At 41.8% G+C, this 20,016-nt stretch overlaps 1 protein-coding gene across 10 annotated transcripts in view; it reads left to right on the forward strand.

Annotated features, from left to right (window-relative positions):
- Positions 1–694: 694 nt before the first annotated feature.
- EYA1 (EYA transcriptional coactivator and phosphatase 1) overlaps positions 695–20,016 on the forward strand; it is a 294,427-nt gene continuing 275,105 nt past the window's right edge. For 3 of the 10 annotated variants that reach the window (XM_019726026.3, XM_019726020.3, XM_074318727.2), the window contains exons 1-2: positions 697–1,165; positions 12,038–12,143. In XM_019726026.3, the coding sequence (XP_019581585.1) occupies positions 12,111–12,143 (33 nt within the window). In that variant the 5' untranslated portion in view covers positions 697–1,165; positions 12,038–12,110. Of the gene's footprint in view, positions 1,166–12,037; positions 12,144–20,016 lie in introns of those variants that run through there. The other 7 variants (XM_074318735.2, XM_074318736.2, XM_074318737.2 and 4 more) reach the window with 5 other exon arrangements.

Raw genomic sequence — 20,016 nt, forward strand, 5'->3', positions numbered from 1 at the left:
GATTCTCTCTGGCCCCCATAAGTCACACATGCAGAGGGACTCTGGGGTTATAGAAACCTACATCTTCCCTCCCAGAGGGTTCCCCCATGCAAAGAAAGGACACAGAGCATTTAGTCCAGGCTCCCCAGCATGCGTTGGGTAATCCATTACTGCTCTTTGCCTTGGTTTCCCTAGGTATAAGAACTTAGATTACATACCTCTCATAAGAATATTTGAATCCCAGATGTTTTAATGTATTTCAGCCTGATAGCTTATTTATATTCTCCTTACCTCACCAAAAAAAAAAAAAAAAAAAATTCACCCTGTCACTCCACCCACCTGTCCCTTCAGGTTTTCATGCACACACACCTGGCTCCCCAAATTAACAGAGCAAACCCACCACGCTCTCCTTCTGCAAGGGCCGAGGAGCCCCAGTCACCCCGAGGGGCCCCAGTCACCCCGAGGGGCGTGGGCAACAGGCCCAGGCTCAGCTCGGGCGCAGAGGGGCCCAGAGAGGAGGCCGGGGGGCCAGGAAGAGGGTCCTAGGAAGAGGGCTCCCGTCGCCAGCGCCGCCTCTGGTGTCGCTGTGCTCTCAGAGCCACACGAAGGTCGCCCCTCAACCCGGAGGCACAGACTCCTTTAAAAAGAAAGAAAAAAGCCACCACTGGCTCGAATTTCTGGAAGCCAGAGCAATTTTTGCCCTAAACACCGACACAGAACCCCTCTTGGCGCTGCCCTGGCCTCTCCGTTATCCATTTTCGGTTTGTTTTTGGAAGAACCGGTTCCTCAGGCCCGCGTCGCCGGAGTTGGGACACTAGTAAATCCAGCTGCCGGCCCGTGTCGCCGGCCACCCTCCCCGGGCGCGCTCTCTTGCCACCTTCGCCGCTGGCGGCGCGCTCCCGTCCTGCCCCGGCCGCCCGGCCGGCTTTAGCCTCCAGTTGGGTTGCGGTGAGGAGGAGACTTTGTTGTGAAACTAAATCTGACCCTTTGGCTCTGAGGCAGCGGCCGAGAGCCCGGGCCGCTGACGCCGCAGCCCCACCCGGGGCAGGAGGGCGTTGATCGGAGCCGGGACAGCAGTGGAGGGGGCGCAGCCGCCTGGGCCCGACCCCCGAGCGAGGGCGCGCCACCCGCACCCCAGCCCTCCTGCGCCTCTGAGGGCCCCTTCTCCAGCGGGCGCCACCGCCAGGTACGCGACGCCACCTGGATGGGCGCAGCGGGCGCTCGCAGTAACGGGGCTGAGCACGGGGCCAGCTGCGGTGACAGGCCAGCTGCGGTGACACGCGGGCGGCGCCCCCTGGCCTGGCAACCTTAGAGCAATGCACGTGGAAGGATGTGCCTGAGGCCGGTTTGTTTTCCTTCGGGGAGGTGGTGACTGATTGGGACATGGGGGGGACGGAGGGGGAGTCCTCTTGGCCTTCTACGATGTTGTAATTGCTGTCTTAGATGTGTGCTTGTGCTTGAGACTCCAGTTGGGGAAGCATTTGGGGAGCGATAGGCGCAAGCCGATATTTATATTTAGTACTTTCTAGTCCCTGGAGTTCCTGCTTTTGTTCAAAAGTGTATCTGTTGGCCCAAAGCAAAGAGGCCAGTTAAAAGAAGTAGCAGATGAATTGGAGGGGCCAACGGGGGTGAGGCATTATTATTTCTATGAATAATTAGGGAAGCAGTAAAAAATAAACAGGATCTCTGTTTTATCTTTGGTGAGGTTGGAGGAGGTGGGAATACTGCTTACAATATAAACAGCTATTACTGTTTTCTTTATGTTAATTAAGACCCACCCCACTTTTTTTATACTGGTAACCAGACTGACTAGTGCTACCTAGGGAAGCCATCTCACACAAAAAAAGTGCAAGTCTCCTTGAAAGTACTTGGGTGGCAAAAGGACTCAAACCTTTCAAGAAATGTGAAGTCATTATATATGCAAAAGAATCGGTATCAATTGTCTACTCAGCACAGAGGATCCCAATTATGGGTGAGGAGTGCAAGAATAATGCAGGACAGGACGTCCATGTGAGGAAGGCATTCTCCCATCCTGTTCAGGGACCCTGATACCCTGGCTGTCCTGGGCCTCTAGCTCTGAGCGGTTCATTCAGCCAACACTGGGAAATGGGCCATGTACCTAGCACGCATCTTGTTACATGGATAAAAATGGTTTCTGGCCTGAAGGAGCAGCCTGGTGGACAATTGTGACCTGATGTGACTAGCGCTGTGATGGGGAAAAACACAGGTGTGCAAGGCTTCCTGGAGGAGGGGACTCCTGTGCAGGAGTCTGGGTGGAAGATGCATCCTGCAGACACAGAGCAGTTGGCATCAGGGGCAGCTGGAACGGGTCTGCCATAGTTGCAGGTACTAGAAGAGACCTGGGATGCAGGAGTGATGTGCAGAGAGGGTAGCTGGGGCCTCGATGGGAAAAGGCTTAGGTGTCAGACCAAATGGGACCAAATCAGACTTGTTCCCTGCTTGGGCGAGTGTAAACTCAATTTCACAATTTGGAACATGTGGAGGCCTTGGAGAGAAGACAGAGAAATGTGCTAATTAAGTTACAAAATAGGAACTATGAACAAAAATGTTTAGTGGGATTACTTAGCCTGTAAAAAAGTCAAAATGTTTACAAAAGGTAATGAAAGAGAGGCAGCACTGTAATAACAACATTGTTTTCCTAATTGTTATCTTAGTAACCTGAAATGCAGCTTCTAAAAGTGTCCGTGTCCAGTTGTCTGAAGCAATTGACTTACATGATCATTTTTGGATGTAAAAACTGGAGGCAATTTAGGCATATTGCATTATAGTTTTAGGACCTTTCTTCCTTTACAAAATGCTTACCATTCACTTCGCACACACTTATTGAATATGTCTTATGTGCAGGACTTTTTCAATCATCTCTATCCTATTACATGGTAGTAATATCATTGTATAAATGAAGAAATAGGCTCAGAGAGCTTAATTAATTTTTCCAGGATTACAGAGTTAATAACTGCTTTTTCTCTACCCTGTGACTCATCAGGACTCACTCTGTTTTTGGCTTTCTCCCCTTTCATCATTTATATCAGTGACTTGCAAGAAGAAAGCTCACGTAATGGTTTTTATGTTGACACAAAACTGGAAGGAATATCGCAGTCATTGGTTTACAGGATCATGAGTCAAAGAGAATCTGAGTGAGCTTGACTGACAGGCAGAAACTAACAAAACGAAAATTTCACAGGGATGAATCAACTCCTCAGTATATAACAGGGATTGTGAGTTGAAAACTGGTCATTTGCTGAAGCGTTTGAGTGTCCCGAAGCTCAGTAAGTGCCAATGGTTTTTTGATCCAAAGGCCACTGGCCAACAGACATGCTCTGTAGAAGGGGCATCAGAAAGTTAAGTAACTCTTTATTTTTTTTTTTAAGCAACTCATTTTTAAAAAGATGTATTGAGCCTAGGGAGCCCTGAGGGGTTATCATCATAATATTAAGTGTTTCGAGGACAATTTTGTGTAGGAGGATATTGACGTGTGTTTGTGTTGGTACAGAAGAAAAATTGAACCTAGAGGAGATGGGTCTATTTCAGCTCAGTATAAGGGAAAGCCACCTAAAGGTTAAACCTTCCAGCTTTGGGCCAAGTGGCTTGCCAAACTGGTGAATTTCTGTCATCAGAGGTGTTCATGCAAAGGCAAGTTGGCTCTCTATCAGGGATGTTTCAGGTGATTTGTGCTCTGGAAAATTGGATTCCATGACTTCCTTGTATGGCCCCATTACAGAATCCCATACCATGTATATCCCTGTCACATTCCATCACCCATGGACTATTTTCTCAATGAACTGAAGGGAGACTGATTTCTTCAACTTTTCTAGTTTTGCTCTAATGCCAGTTGCCCTTTGATTTTAAGGAAAGAGGAACATCCAAAGAAACCCCAAGTCACTGCCTCTTTTCTGACAACTCAGGCCCTTTTCCATCGCTGTCTTTATTTTCAGTGTTCTGGCCTCTGAGACTGCAGTCTTCCTCCATCGGGCAGTCCTTACTCTGGCCAAGACACAGCTAAAAGGAAGAGTCAGCTTCTAGGAAATGAGGAAATTGCTTTGCTGAACTTCAGTTGTGATTGTCAAGGGTAAGGGGGTGAGTGGTAGAGCAGAGCAGGGACACGTTTATTCTCTAGTTCCTCCTAAACTGGCGCGTGCAATGTGCATTCATTCTGAGAAGGTTAGATCCCCGCTGCTAAGTATATTACCTAATGAGCTGGACTTCGAAGTCTGTGCCGACTTCTCTGTGGTTAAAACTGCCTCTGAATTTTAGCAGCGAAAGAAAAAGAAATGGCATTAAGAATCTGAGAAACATGTTTTCACCGTATTTGTCTACATAAACTGCTTTTTTATTCTTGACAGCTGAACGGTGGGCTAAGCACCGAGCAGGTGCTTTCGGAATTTGACTCAGGGTGTTACTGCAAAGCAGATCAACATTCGCCATTCTGATTTAAATCCTTACAAATTAAAACCTTCGGTATTACATCAATTATCAACATGCCAACTGAACTTAACATTAAAGAGAATTACATACTGCCCGATCCTTACCTCTTAAACCAGTGATATATTTTTAAGCCTCTTCTTCACTTCTACACCTAAAAAAATGAATGTTATTGGTGGTTGAACACATATAATTTACTCGAGGAGGAATGCATGTCAGCTGCATGAGAGAGGAATATTGGTGAATGAACATCTAACTAAAGGTCGCCACCAAATCATGTTTGACCTGGAGGGCCAAGGACTATTCCCTGTGAAGGAGGAAGTCACAGTCAAGACAATTTGCTTTCTTGACTCTACTGGACAAAAAGAGGTTGACAACTGATGGGAAATGTGACTTGTAGCACATTTTTTAAAAAACACTTCAAGTGTATAGTTCACTGAATTTTGACAGTTATGTACACCTATGTAATCACTACCATCAAGATATAGAATACTTCTAACACCCCCAAAAGTGCCCCTGTGCCCTCTAAGGTCCATCAACTCCCCCACCCCACCCCACCCCACCTTCAGCCTGGCTCTAGGCAACCACTGTCCAAACTCAAAGGATGGGTTTTTGTGCTGTTTTTTTTTTTTTTTTAACACTTTAAGAGGTATTTAATATCGTAGAGCTTTCTATGTAAAGGTAAAGGAGTAGGTATTCCATACCCCTCTTTTTCTTTTGAATAGAGGAAGAAAATCCATCATTTAATTATAGTTATTTACTTAATTTGGAAACAGCAAACATAACCATTGAACAGAACCTGTGTAGTTTGCTGCCCATTGTTCCAGAACCTAAGGTGTTTTAAAACTGAAACTATAGTCTTGGGAGGCTAAGAAACTATTTCTGTGATACATTGTATACAAACAACATCTGTGGAGGACTAACCCTGCCCTAAGTTCAGTAGATGCAGCAGAATTAATGCACCCGCCTGGTGAAACTTTAGCTACGTTGTATACGTCGATTATGTTTTAGATTATTTTCTCTTAAATGTCTGAATTTTCTCCTTACATGTAAGATTTATAGGCCTGTGCTTCTCAAGCAGTGTGCTAGTGCACGCCACTGTTCCTCAAATTCATTGCGGCTGTGCCATCAGTCATAACCAAGAGGCAACATTTACTTTTTCTATACCTGAGTAGAAATTCTTTTATGACAATGGCGGTAAGACTCCACCGACTGAGTCATGTGATACGGTGATTCACCTTGCTGAAAGTAGAAGAGGAGGAAGTGATCAGGATAGTGATGAAAGATCCCATGTTTCCTGGAATTTGTCTTGACTTTTCTTCTTGAGTCCATGAGGGCAGATTCCATGCAAAGAGCAATGTTGAGTGGAGGAAAGAGCAAATGGCAAGGGTGTGATAACCACGCCTACTTTTATCAGCATCATCCCTGCCCCCACCAGTGATTTAGTTAAGGCTTTCAAATGTCTAGCCAGTTTTTAGTGTTCAGAAGTTTGCCATGAATACGAACATCTGGTAACCTCTACCGTAGGGAGATTCATGAATGCTCTCCAGATTTCAGGTTCCTTTGTAGCAACTTTATTTGAATATTTTTAAAATGTGACTTCTGTGTTCCATCCTTTACCAGGGTCAGTGTGATACGTAAACGAAATCCAAATAAGTGAACTTGACCTCACTTTACTATTTTCAAATATCATACCTTTTGATCCTTTAATGACACTGTTTGGGGTTTATCTTTAAAGAAATCATTCAAAGGAAAGAAAAACAATCTGAATGAATGAAGATCTTGAAGTGTTATTATGCTATATTGAGAGAGTAGAAAAAAACACCACTTTATAGGGATATCTCCCAAATGGAATTTTACACGGGCCTTAAAAATGATAAAGGTACAGACTGTAAAGTGCTTATGGCACAATGTTAAGAGAACCCAGAGAAACACAAGCATGAAGATTCACTAGGATCATAGCTACCCCAAATTATGCATGCACCCAGACAAGTTGGGTTGATGGGATTTTGGGTGTGTTTCTTTAGGTTTTTAAAAAATAGGTTAATGCTATACATATGTGCGTGCTCTATTAAAATAATGTGTAGGTCTCATGCTCTTGAAAACACATAGTTTGACTTCAACTGTAGTTACTGAGTAAACACGTCACCACATTCCTAATTAGTGTCAGTGCATTTGATTGTGCCCTTGTCTTTTGCTCTTCATCTGAAGTTAGAAGGGAAGCAGAACTCTGGTCATATTTATTTAGAAGTTCTATAAAGAATACACAGGTTTCATACTTAAAACTTTAAAACAGCAGTACTAGTGTATCAGTGGAAAAGCTATAAAAGCAAATTGGTGTGGACGTTTATTTCTATAGAAATTACATCTCCAGCTGTAGTAGTAGACTTTCGTCAGCGAAGAGCTGAACTTGTTTTTCTTGAATGATTTCAGTAGCTGGGACATGTTCCTTCATAATTTGAAGGAGCAGTGATTCTCTGGTTTCTAAGTCGGACTCACCTGAGTCTGCCCGGGCCCTGTTTGCTTTGATACAACCAAATTTCTTAGGCAGGTGAGGAAAGTGAAGAAGAGGTGGCAGTGAGACTTGACATCTTACGGCTTCTGGAGACGGGAACAGTTAGCTGAGTTGAGTAGGTCTCTGGAGGTATTTATCCAATGGTTCATTTCACTGCAGGCTTCTGTTTGTAAATTTTCTTAAAGACCCCTTGATTTGATATGTTTATTCAATCTGCAGTTGTAGTCTTCTGGGGACATACTTTAGAATAGCCCTTTTCTTTTCTATAAAGCAATGTTCAACCACTAGTTTCCTTCTGCTTCTCAGGAATGTTAGAAAACTCAACACTTGGTGAGAAGGCAAAGATTAAAGTGATGGTGTGCTGTAAAGAAAATAGTCTTTCATCCAAGGAGCCACAAGTTATTAGCAGTGTCTGATAGGTCTCTGGTTCATTAGAGATGATTTATGTGTCATCGAAAATACAACCATTTTTCAAAATCAGCAGGAAAAATTAAAATATATGTGATATATACAATTTTAAAATATACTGTTTTCTTCCTAGTCCCACCTCCACCCCCACCTTATTTTTCTTCCATCTAGAAAGTCTGTCCCAAGAGCCTGCCTGACTAGACTGTTGGTCCACTTCCTGCCTCTGGGACTGACACATGTATTCCAACTTCTCCCAATCTTTTGTTCTGACAGTAGCCATAGTATTTGTGATGAGCTAGAATTCGAGTAAAAGCAAAATAATGTTTACATGTCAGGTGAGGTGCCATTATTTTACCAAATGCCTGGTTTTAGCTGACGTAGAAAAGATTAGGAAATGTCTGTGTGGAGTGAATATGGATTTCTAGTGAACCTGGAAAACTTTAAGTTCAGAGTCTTTTTTTTTTTTTTTTTGTAGCGAGGGAGCACAGAAAAGATGTTTTGTCTCACATGCATTACAGTTTCTGTATTCTGTATTTTAAAAATTATTATTAGGCTTATTGGTTACAATAGGGCATAAAAACCCCCTTCCAAATATGTACCACTGAATTCTACAGATATAAATATAATGCCATCACCAGGGGCCCAATTTCATAATTTCTATGAGCCCCCAAAGGGGATTTTGTATAATTGAAAGATTTGTCAGATTGTAGTCTCAATTTGATGCTTTCTGTAGAGACTGTTTTATCAGTGTGTGATAAAAACATTTATTTGCCATTCTTCGCTTGCTAGTATGCGTATACTCATTTCAGCCCCTTTCCACCCCACTTCCCCAAGGGTGGCAAATAGAAAGGAACTTCCTAAGGCTTCCATTAACGCTATGTTGGGTGAGTCCACCTAACAAAGCTAGCTTTTCAGTGATGTTTCATCAACAGTCCAGGGGATTGGAACTGAAGAAGGCATAGTTTCCTCAAGTGTTGAAAAGACCAACTCAAGCAGGGCCAATAGCTCCTATTTCTTCCTTGCCCAGGATGCCTTCCCCTGCCCCTCTTGCCACCTGCCGAGTTCTGCTCAGCACCAGCCTGGCAGCTAGCCTAAGGCTGTGAATACAAGTCTCCTGAGGAGCTCTACCACCTCAAGCTGTGGGTACCCCTACTCTGTCTCCTGCAGGCAGTGGCGGCCTTGGAAGGAACTGCATACCACTGTCTGCCCATGCGTCCAGCAAATATGGAGAGTTGGGCTACATTTAAATGTATGCTCACCTGTGCAGCTTTTTCTCACCATTTTGTTCAATTGATGTTTTCTTCCTACTAGTGGCTCCAGTCTCTTGAACTTGGTCAGCAGAGCCCCAGGTTGTCTGTCAGTTCCCCTCTCTTTATTAGGGAACCTTACACTTCAGTGCTCAATAGAAGGGCATGCTTCCATTGTGTACAACTCCAAGACGATACAACTCCAAGAGTGTGATTGTTGAGTCAGGAGTGGGTCAATAAAGGATTTGGCTCTTGGGGGGTAAACACACACGTGAGTGATTGACCCAATTCTGTGCTTTGACAAGGGTGAGTCGGGGATGGACGTGTGAATGGGTACCCGCCACTGGACTCATGGCACCCTGTCGTGTAGGGGCACTTCTGATAGCAAGCACTTGCCTCTACCTCTCCACAAATCTCCCCAAACAAATCTCGTCCCACCGCCCCTCCCATCCTATACCTAGATTAGCCTCCTTGGGCATTCTTTCTAGGAACCACTCCTTGGCTTCAAGTTTCTGCAAAGTTCACCTCTAAATACTCTGTAAGAGTTCATGTGTAAGTCTATACAGCTTCATGAATAGCTACTCCCTATGTGTGCAACAGGTAGGTAAGTAAGTAGGCAGGTAAGGGAGAGAGAGAGAGAGAGAGAGAGAGAGAGAGAGAGAGAGAGAGAGAGAGAGAGAGATGAATTTAGTAATCTGCTTTGGCTTGATTGAGCCTGTTTCTTAGGAGACTCGAAACAAATTTTTAGGATCCCAAATTTAACTGATACTTTTTAAGTTGATTGAATGATAGCACTACCATTTAACTGCCCACCTCATTCTAGCTCAGAGTTTACATGTATTCAAAAATTGCCACGTATCAATAACATTCATTCATTCATTGAAAATATTTAATGAGTGCCATATGTGACCGGAGCAAGAGAGTAAGGCCCGGTCCTAGCCCTCACGAAGCTACAGCCCAGTGGGGGGAGACAGGTAGAGAAATAATTACGGTCCCATTAGATAAGTGCTGTAATGGGGGCAGGCTTATTTATAAACCATGAAAAATCAAGTCCAGCGAGAGAATTAAGGGTTTACCAGAGCCAGGCTCCTAAATATCAGTAGACCCAGTCACGGCATCTATTTCATGGTTTGGATTGACAAGTAGAAATCTGGAAACAACTATGCTGATTTAGCAAGCGGCCGAGGATTTGTAAATAAAGTCCGTGGCTCTCTCTGATTTTTTGATTTTTTGAGTGGTAGCCTTTCTTAGTGGAGACATCTACCTGAAGTAGATGAATGCTGACTCTTTTGACTTCTCAATAATCTCAGCCTTTTCTTTTTAGTCCAGGAAACAATAACAAACACAGTATTTAGTACAGAATAGTTTCATCTTCAGAAGAAATAAAATTACAAATGAAATACCTTTCAAGCTCATGTAACTTGACCATTCTTAATACCTTAAACTGTTCAGTAAGTTCAATGTAGAAATATGGAAAAGAAACACATGGGGAATAATCCTGGAATATCAAATATACAGATTTTGATTGAAACATGTTCTCAGGACAGGTATAGAGAGGATGGGAATTTAGGGGAAATCAGAGGAGGCTTTGTCTTGGGCCTGTTCCCTTCTGTGAGGAATGAGACTGGACTTTGTCTCACCACATATAGGTGCACTGTTGGCGATTTATGTGAAAGCGCTTTGTAAACTGTAAAGCGTTTTACCAATGTAAGGCGGGATTATTATCATTATTTTAAAATGCTACCTTATCGCCTGGAAAAGTTAACGTGCCTCCAGAGAGTAACTCAAGCAATGAAAAAAAAGTCTAGTTTTTATAAAATCTCTGCCTTAATTATGCAAAGAATCCTTTCAGAGCACTGCTGGTGGATTTTTAAGATTCAGTTCTGAAATTTTGTGTAATTCAAAATAGACTGCTGTATTGTTTCTTTTTCTCTGTTTAGCAGACCACAAATACATTCTTTTGATTTTTATTTACTCATAACCTGAAATTATTATAAAACTGTCTCATGTTAAAATTATAAAAACTGTGCTTTCATAAGGATTCTCCAAATTTTGGGGGGTCTAGGTGTTTATGAGTCTTAGTCTTCCAAAAGGCAATGTCTTTGTGCTGACAGTGGATAAAGCATATGTTTTCCAGCGTTGATAATTGTGAGCAAAACAATTGTGAGAATTACTCTAGCATTTCAAAATTGTATCCTAAATGATCCATGCTTGGAATGTTTTACCTGAAAATTTTGTGTGTAAATACATACATTCATTAAATTATAAATCTAAGATATAAACTTGGAAGATATCCAGTTGTAATCGGCCATTTTGCAGGTAATAATCCCGAGGCTCAGAGTCCCTCATTTTATTTGCCTGAGGTCATTCAATTAGTTAATGGGAGAGTCAGAACCTGAATTCAGATCTCTTGACTTCCACTACCGTGGTTTTCCTACCATGCTGACATGTAGAAACTCAAGTACTTTTACATAAAGTGGTACTGAAGTTGAACTACTATATGTTCTCTGTAATTTTATCTTGGGCAATATTAATTAAGGTCACGTCTATTTTTTTTCTTAAAATTACATCTATATTTAAATATCTGTGTTGGAATTTATGTGAGGCATGTAGAATGACTTTCTTAGTTGCCAAACCCAAGTAAGAACACCTAAGAGCCTCTTTTGGGTTCCTCACTGGAACTTGAACATGAAAATTAATTCTGAGAGCAAACGAGAATGGCCAGCTAGGTGGCTACATTCTCTCTCTCTCTCTCTCTCTCTCTCTCTCTCTCTCTCTCTCTCTCTCTCTTTGAAGATAGTTAAGTGTAGAATATATTTTAAAACACTGCATTTATTGTCCGTGTCTTGAAGTATCCCCAAACCCCATTCTTCTTGAAGGTGTTGAGTCTCTGAAGGTTCAGACTTGATCAGCCGTGAAACTGTGACCTAATGTAAACTTGCTCAGAAATAGTATAATAATATCCTTGCCCTGAGGGAAAAACACTCAACTCTAGGTTTTTTGGTTTTATTCTTGCTCAGACTACAGTCATATTTCTTTGTTAGTATTTCCTCTTTGCATTGTGGTACAAGTGACGTTGATAGATAGCATGGAGAAACTGAATTCAAAAAGAAAAAAAGAAAAGGGGGAAAAAAAAAAAGCTCTTACACTGTTGGCTCAAAAATAATGTGTGTGGAAAGCTCTCGAGCTGGCCTCTCCATTCTTTGTCTTCCTTGAGCTGCAGCTGCTGACAGCAGACGCACTGAGCTATCATTTGGCCACATTTGGCTCATGTAAATTGTGATAAACAGTGAGCCTATAATATTTATTTTAAAGATTCATTCCGTGAAGGTAAGCGTTCTTGACTTGTGTATACATGCTAGTAAGTGGAAAGCTGCAGTTGTAAAGATCAACTCTTAATTTCATGCCACACAATTAATACAGCTGGTCGGTGCTCTCTTCCCCACAGGTGCGGGGGTGTTGGAACCCTTTGAAGAAGTGTGTAGCTAATAGCCCCATATATAATTCAGAAGACGTCTTCAATGGAAGACCCCCGGGGGATAAATGGACTGTCTGTAAGTAAACAGAATGTCAGTCTTAAGGAAAGAGTTATTACTTTTAAAATCGTAATTACTATTTTTGTTGTAATCTGAGTGTCTAGAAATTCCTCAAGAGCTCTGTACCAATTTTTAATGATTTTAAAAGTTATGAATTAAATAGTACACTCTTTCCTCCGCCTAACCCCCTGATATCTTTTTTAGAGGTATCAGTTATCAAAAGTAGAGTTCTAGAGGGCAAAGCCAACCTTTAGTATTAAATACATCAACACGCATAACATGTTATAATTTTAAGGCTTGCATTTTTCTTTGCCTCAGGGAAAACGTGTATTTTGTCTCATAAAACTTGAAATTAATATCCACGTTTGGATTGTTTCCTATGCGTTTGTTTTATGAATACGTGTGTGTATGTGTGTATATCTTTCAAATGTGTATTTAGTATGATACTTTCACAGTTTGATGAACTTTAAAATGGGCTTTAAATTAAGAACCTTGGGTCTCTTAGGTTTTATTTCGTTCGTTTATCTTGTGAGCAGAAGAGAAAGAATTTAGAAATTTTTCCCAGGTCCCTGTCAGAAAGAAAGAAGTCTCCTTTGGCTCATAAACAAATATTCCCAGTTAGAGGTAATCTTATAAATAACCTTTGGATGAGTCAGGACTTGAGTAAGTCAGTGGATATTAATTTTCAAAAAGCATGTTTCAGTGTGTGAGAGTTGTTTCCTTGGAAAGTCTCCATAGCAGTATTTTGGGGTGGCCTGTGTGACTTCACCCTTTAAGTCCTCTGATCAAAGGTGATACTCTTACACCTGTGGTTTCCTAGCTCAGCTTTGTTCACAATAGAATTATTACACACCCAAAGTATGATCTTTAGTAATGCTGTTGTGGTTCCTGTAAATGTGTGTTTTACAAGACCTATTGGTGTTATGCAAGAAGCAGGAACTGCTAATGGATACGAGTTTTAATAACAAACGGTCAAGTGCTATCAAGGTACTTTTGCAGTCATACTGTATGCAATTACGGAGTGTGTTTTATGGATCTCCTCAGTCATCTCGTGAGGTAATGCACACAGAGCCCTTCCAGATCATTCTGTACGATGTAGTAGCTTTTACCCTGAACTAGAAAAGCACCCTGAACCCATTTAATTTGTTTGTTTGTTCTTTGAAGCTCCTGTTATGGGCTTGGGATATTATTCGATTTTATTGTTAGGTTAAAAATCCTTTTGTAGTGGCTATGAAACAATTGAAAAATAAACTCACTAGTAATGGACTCCTTACTGCCCTCTTTGATGTAACTTTGCTACTTGCATCGATGGAAGTTGCTTGGTGGGAGAATCACAACAAATCTAGCAATATCTGCAAATAAATGCTGCTGGTAATATTTCTTTTGCTGTTTTTTATTATGCAAATTTTAATTTAAGAGTTCAGAAATTAATGAAGATTTGAGACTGAAATAGAAAAATACGTAAAGAATGTAATGATTAATTTTTTGTTTTGCCTAGCCTAAGAAAAAAACGTGTTTAGTGGCAATCTCATTACACATCGTTTTGAGGGGTTTTTTTGTGTGTGTTATTTTTTAATCGCATGAAGAGTGAAGCAGTTTTGGTCTTGAGAGCTATTTGGCTATCTCAGAGGTACAATACTAGGAAGGGATATTTCTCAAGGGCAAACACTGTGTGGCCTTGAAGAAGCCTTTCCCGGCAATCTGTCTGGTTCCCGCCTGCTCAGCCACGACAGGCCGCAGTCTTTGCAGGGGTCCCTGTGTAGAGGCGTTGGGTGGGCTCCTTCAGGCACTTCCTCTGGCTCTCAGGTTTCTCCTTCTCCTTAGAAAGGTGGGCAAACAGGCTCAAGGTGAGAAGAGAACCTAGAAATTAGTAGGAAACGTTAAGATAATTCAGGAAAAGAAAGGATTGAAAGGAGACCTGGAACGTACTTCCAGAAGGGCTCGTACTTCCAAATGTGAATGGAACTCTCCCTTGCTCGTCACGGTCACCTTACAAGTTTTTCCTACCAAGTCTCAGCCATATTTAGAATAAACACAAGAGGGTATTGTACGCCTGCTACTCACTTCAACACATCAACGTTCTGCCATTTTCATTTCATCTTACTCCCAACCCACTCTCCACACCACCACTGAAAGCTGACTAGTTTTTGCAGGTTTTTTTTTTTTTAGATAAAATTCATATACATCATGGATCTTAACTGTACCATTTTGACACATGGTTATACCTGTCACAGTTAGAACATTCCCATGAAAGTTCTAGAAAGTTCTCCCTAGAAAGTTCTCACGTCCCTCTCACTCAGTGCTTCTCCAATACCCGTCCCAACCCCAGAGACAACCTCTGTTTCAATGTTTTTCACCCTTGGTGGGTTTTGCCTGTTCCAAAAGTTCATAAACATTGGATGTTCACATAATGTGTTCTCTTGTTTCTATCTTTTTTCATGTAGCATCATCTGTGAGATTTATCACTGTTGTTACGTGTATCAGTAGTTTATCCATTTTTGTTGTTGAGTAGTATTCCATAGTACACATTCTTTTAAAAAAAATTTAAATACATTCTAAGCACTTATCTGGGAACCTCAATTTCTGCATATATAAAATGAAGGTCTTGAAATCCAATGAACCTGATCCTGTTTTCAGCTTTATTGCTTTATAATTATTACTTTCCTCTACTCTGTAGCTCACAGAATTACACCTGCTTAACGGCCCATTCTGAATTGTGCCTCTTCTAGTAAAATTTGTTTTCCTAAGCATGTTCTGATAAGAGAGAGTAGGACCTTTAGTTTCCTCATCAGAGATGGTATGTTGTTGTTTTTTAAAGTTCTTTGAAAGCTTTTGCACACAAACCCAGTTCATAAAACATATCTGTATTGCTATACATGTGCAATTATCAGTATAATAGTAAGAATCTCTGGTGGTGACTTTGGAAACAATGATTCTGTCTCAGCTTCACATGGTTCTTTCTCTCCTCCATAGAGAGAAGTGTATGTGACAAGATGGGAGAGGAGGCAGTGAAGACTCTTTGTTTGTTCCTTTTAGGCCAGGACGTCTGTTCTGGACTGGAGACTAACAAGAGTGCCACCAGTGTTCTTGTACCCCATGGGGGGCCCAGAGAGTCTCTGTGTGGGAGGGACCAAAAGGGACTCACTCCCCTGTCATGTCAGTGGGCAGTGAGGGGGCATTCTACGGGGACCCCTTAAGCAAGGGTACGTTCACTCTTAATGTTGGTGCTACTACGCTTTGTGAGATTTGAAGTTAAAGGCTTGGGGTGCCTCATGACACTTGAGGGAAACAAAATGATTGATCATTTGAACATCAAAAAGCACGACGTTCCTGTAATGTAGCTTGGTGACCCTAGTGGCACTTTGGAGCTGTGTCTATCATGTGACAAGGGACCATGGGCAGAGATGAAGCTGTTTCTCATTTGGATCCTAAGTAGACACAGCACTGGACAAAGGTGTTAAACCAAATTCTACATTTGTTTTTTGTTCTGGAATGTTCTACATGGGTGTGATTTTGTACATTTTCCCCCACTATTCAATTCACTTCATGGGGACAGAGGTGAGGAGAAGGTGTGTGGGCCTTCACGTCATTTCTGTCATAATTCTGGCCACTCCTCTGTTGCCTCTTGTGGAGTCCACCTTTGGAGGAGCACAGGTCTACTTTCTCTCACCATGGTTGGCCCTCTCTGAGGTAAACAACTCAAAACACAAGCATCAAAGAGCCAAGATCGGGCTGCATCTTTCATTTTCTTTAGTATATGAGGTTTTCTAGAAGGTAATCACGTCAAGATAAGAAAAGCATCTATTAGGTCCTTGAAAAAAAAAAAGTGAATTTAAAAAATAAATCACTATATTTTTCCTTGAGGCTGTAAGGCCTGCAGTTAAAACAAAAAAAAACACTATGTAAAAAACTAAACCTTGTGTCTGCATTAGATAGGCAGCCTGGTATCTGGAAAACTACATTTTGGATTCAGAGTCCGAAGACCTGGTTTTAACTTTTACTGGTTGTATGACCCAGGGCAGATTTCCAAGCATCAGTCTCTTTAACTGTAACGCAGAGATGATCATATTTCCCTTTTCTTATTTAAAGTTACAATTTTGCAGGTCAAATGGGATCATGTATTTTAAAGTTCTTCGAGAACTGAAAAGAACTATAGAACTCTAATGTGCTAAATATCTATAGAAAGAATGTGATCACGGATTAAAAATTATCTGGGTACTTGCAAGTCTATAATAAATTTTTTTAAATGCAACCATCATACCTGTGCTAGGTATTATATGCAACTGTATCTTTTTGGGAGGATACAATCACCCATAACAAAGCCTAAGAGGAATGTGAGGCCTAAAACCTCCCCTATGTACTTACCCATCCCACCGCCCATCTCAGCACCTTGAGTAACTCCAGTTTATTTGGTTGCAAGTAGTGGAATTCACCGTGAGCTGGCTTAAACAACTAAGAGGAAAGTCTTAAGAATAAAGGTGTCCAGGGAATTCAGGCAGTTTTCTTTTCATTTTTCTCTGTACATTATTACTATTATTATTATTTCAGTTTTTTCTTTCTCTCCTGGCTTTCTCCACTCTCCTTGCAGAGTGCTGGCTGCTAACCATGGTTTACCTATTATGGGGCCATCTACCCTGTGAGAAGACTCTGGGCCTGCCAGGGTCGTGATGCTGGGGCTGATAAAGGACGCAGCAGCAGAAACAGGGCAGTTCCTGCAAAAGGGGCTGGGCAGACCACCCAACAGTTGCCACTATGACCCTTCATAAAACCCTAGGTCCTCAGGATGTGCTCATCGAAGCAGCAGTTTGAAACCACAGCTCTAGTCCTACCTCATCATCTAACAGGTAGAGAGATTAAGTCCTTGATGTGCCATCACTTAGATTCTCATCTGTTTGATGGAAGTCTCTGATTGCGGATATACAGAGGGGGCCAAAAAAATGTACACACATTTTAAGAAAGTGAAAAAGCTGTATTAAAATTACGCTGATGGGAACCACTTTGAGCACCTCTTGTAATTGCAGAAGTCAAATGTGACTTGTATTCATCTTTTGTTACCAGTATAGACTGAGATATTACAATTTAATGCAGTTTTTTCCTTTCTTACAATGCGTGTACATTTTTTTGGCACTCTGTGTATATAATTCTTTCCTGATAACTTGTGACAACTATCAGTTATAAGCTGCATTTGTAATATACTAGTTTTTCTTCTCTGCCTGATCTGTCTGAGAGCAGCAATATTTTGCATTTTCAGTACCAGGCAATAATGTTGGGAGCAGGGGCTAACTTGTCTGTGGTGGATGCACAGCTAATAATAGATGCTAACTTGAAAATGGGAAGGCAGGTGGGTATCGTGAAGAAAACCCTGACTTGGAACCAGAATACTTGGTTTTGAGTCACCGCTTGCTAACTATGGGACCTTGGGAAGGTTATTTCAACTTCTGAGCCTCCATTTTGTTTTTATACGTAGAGATAATAAGACCTATATTCTTGGGTTGCGGTGAAAACATAAGAGAACGTATGCCGAAGTGCTTTGCCGACTGTGAAGCAAGATGTACAGCCACTAGTGCCAAACCCAGTGTGGCATCTTTTCAGGCAGGGGAGGACATTTCGAGTCAGATGTATCTGCTTCAGTCTTTGCTCTGCACTTGGACTGTTTTCTACTCTTTGCCAGCCTCAGTTCTTCCTCATTTGGAATGTGGGGATAATCATACCTTCTTTTCATGATCATATGATTAAAAATACCATATGAAGGACATCTAGTGGATAAGAGCACAGTTTCTGGAGCCTGGCTCCTCGGGCTCAGATTGGAGCTGTGATACCGCTAGCTGCAGAGGCCCGTCTGTGTGCCTCCTGTGGGCCATTTTTCTCATCTGTAAATGGGATGATGGTAATAAGTTACATCATGGAGTTGGTGTGGTGATTGAATGAGATTAGAACATGTGAGAGTGGTTCGAATGGTGCCAGACACACATAAATGCTGTCGAGCGTTCCCTGCTATTCCTAATAGGTATTGTCTTGGACATGCCAGGCACACGTACCGTCAGTGCTTACAAAAGACCCTTGTTATTGGTTAAAATTGACTTGACTGGGAGGATCCAGGACTAGCTCTTCACTTAGTTTTAATGGCTGTACATTCCCAGGGTTAGGACAAGATTATGACTGGGGATGTCAGACCACGCTGGAAGGAATTCGGCAACACTGTGCCTGTGGTCAGGAAAGACTGGTTTGGGTACAAGAGCCCACGTTGGCATGTGATCTGTGAGTCTGGGGGACACTGGCTGGCAAAGTTCAAACTGGGCACCAGGTTGTATTAGCAAGTAGGTATTTTAGGTAAAGAATAAAACCTACACAAGAACATGTCCCAGAACCAGGACAGTGACTTGTTTATATTTCCAGGGCCAAACCTAATGTCAAGACCTTTATATGCTCTCAGTAACCAGCGTTTGTTTATCGGAGCTGGCTGGCATTTGTGTCCTGGCACAGCTCCTTTGGTCCATATGTACCCAACACACGGAGTGTGACAAGGATGAAAATTGCTTGTGGCACATGCTAGAAAGAAAGGAAAGAGGGTCTCTCACCATTCAGACTCACTGATCGGGAACATTTAACGTGCAGGGGTCTCTGGGCTCAAATAACTGTGGGGGTCAGAACCCGGGAAACATACCAGTTAGCAATGATGGCATGTGGATCTCTCTTTCTGAGTAAAATGCACAGACTTTGGAACTTCTTTTTTTTTTGGGGGGGGGGAGGGGGTGAGGTGTGGTGTGGGTAAAGGTACGAAGGGTAGCTTACCTCCTTAAAACAAAACAAAACAAAACAAAACAAAAAAACTTCCTGGTTTACAACTCTCTTAAGAGTGACAGTAATCAACAGAAGTGTGAGCTAGAATAAGAAAGCCATTTCAATATAACGATAAAATAATAAACTTTTTCTGCAAAGGACCAGATAGCAAATATTGGGGTTTATGTGGAGAAGATCTCTATGGGGCGTACTCAGCTCCATAGTTGTGGCATGAAAGCTGGCATAGAGGAGCCTCAGGAAGGGGTAGGTGAAGTGTAGATAAACCGACGACCCCCACCATTGTTCTTCTGGCAGCACTTGAGGGGGGGTCAGAAATTGTACTTCCTCCCGTTTCAGTGTTTCTCATTTTGTTCCCGTCGGTCCAGCTCCGTCATCTTGGATTTGACTTATTTCCTCCCTCTGGGTGTCATTTTCTTCATTTTTAAAATGAAGATCTCGTTCTAACAAAGCATGATTCTGTTAGTGTCCATATTGTACTGGATAATCAAGGTTAATGCAGTTTGTGCATCACAAAACAATTAAGTGCGGTGGTCCCTAACAGATGGGCAAGAGGACCCATCATGGAAGCCAAGCATCTTTGGGACCCACCACGTGCCCAGTTTGATGATCCAATTCCACAGTTTCAGGATTGCATGCGATTCCCAGTATGACACATGTCTACATTGCTAAGGTCTCCTGATCTCTCTATTTGCAACCTTCTTCGTCCCTCAGTCAATGAATATCATTCTTTGTAGAACCCATAGTATATCTTTATATTGACACTAATATAACGATAAGGGTCTCTGATGCCCCCATTTCTATACATGTATAATTGTATTTGTATAGAATGTCCCTGTGATTAATTTTAAAAGGTGCTTGGACTATAATAATAAAAAAGCACGTCTACATTTTGTATCCCATTGTCGAATGTGTTGTGATTTTAAAATAGCTTCACACAAATTTTCTAATCCTCCTCCCTTTTAAGAGTTGGAATCGCTTGATGACGAACCCTTCCCTTTGGGTATAGGCTGGACTTAGTGACTCACTTGTAATAAGCAGTAAAAAGAGCAGAAATGATCATATGCCATTGTGGATATGAGGTCCTAAAAGC

The sequence above is a fragment of the Rhinolophus sinicus genome, chromosome 7, assembly GCF_057876585.1.
Source record: "Rhinolophus sinicus isolate RSI-liver-muscle chromosome 7, RSI-T2T, whole genome shotgun sequence".
NCBI classification, from domain to species: Eukaryota; Metazoa; Chordata; class Mammalia; order Chiroptera; family Rhinolophidae; genus Rhinolophus; species Rhinolophus sinicus.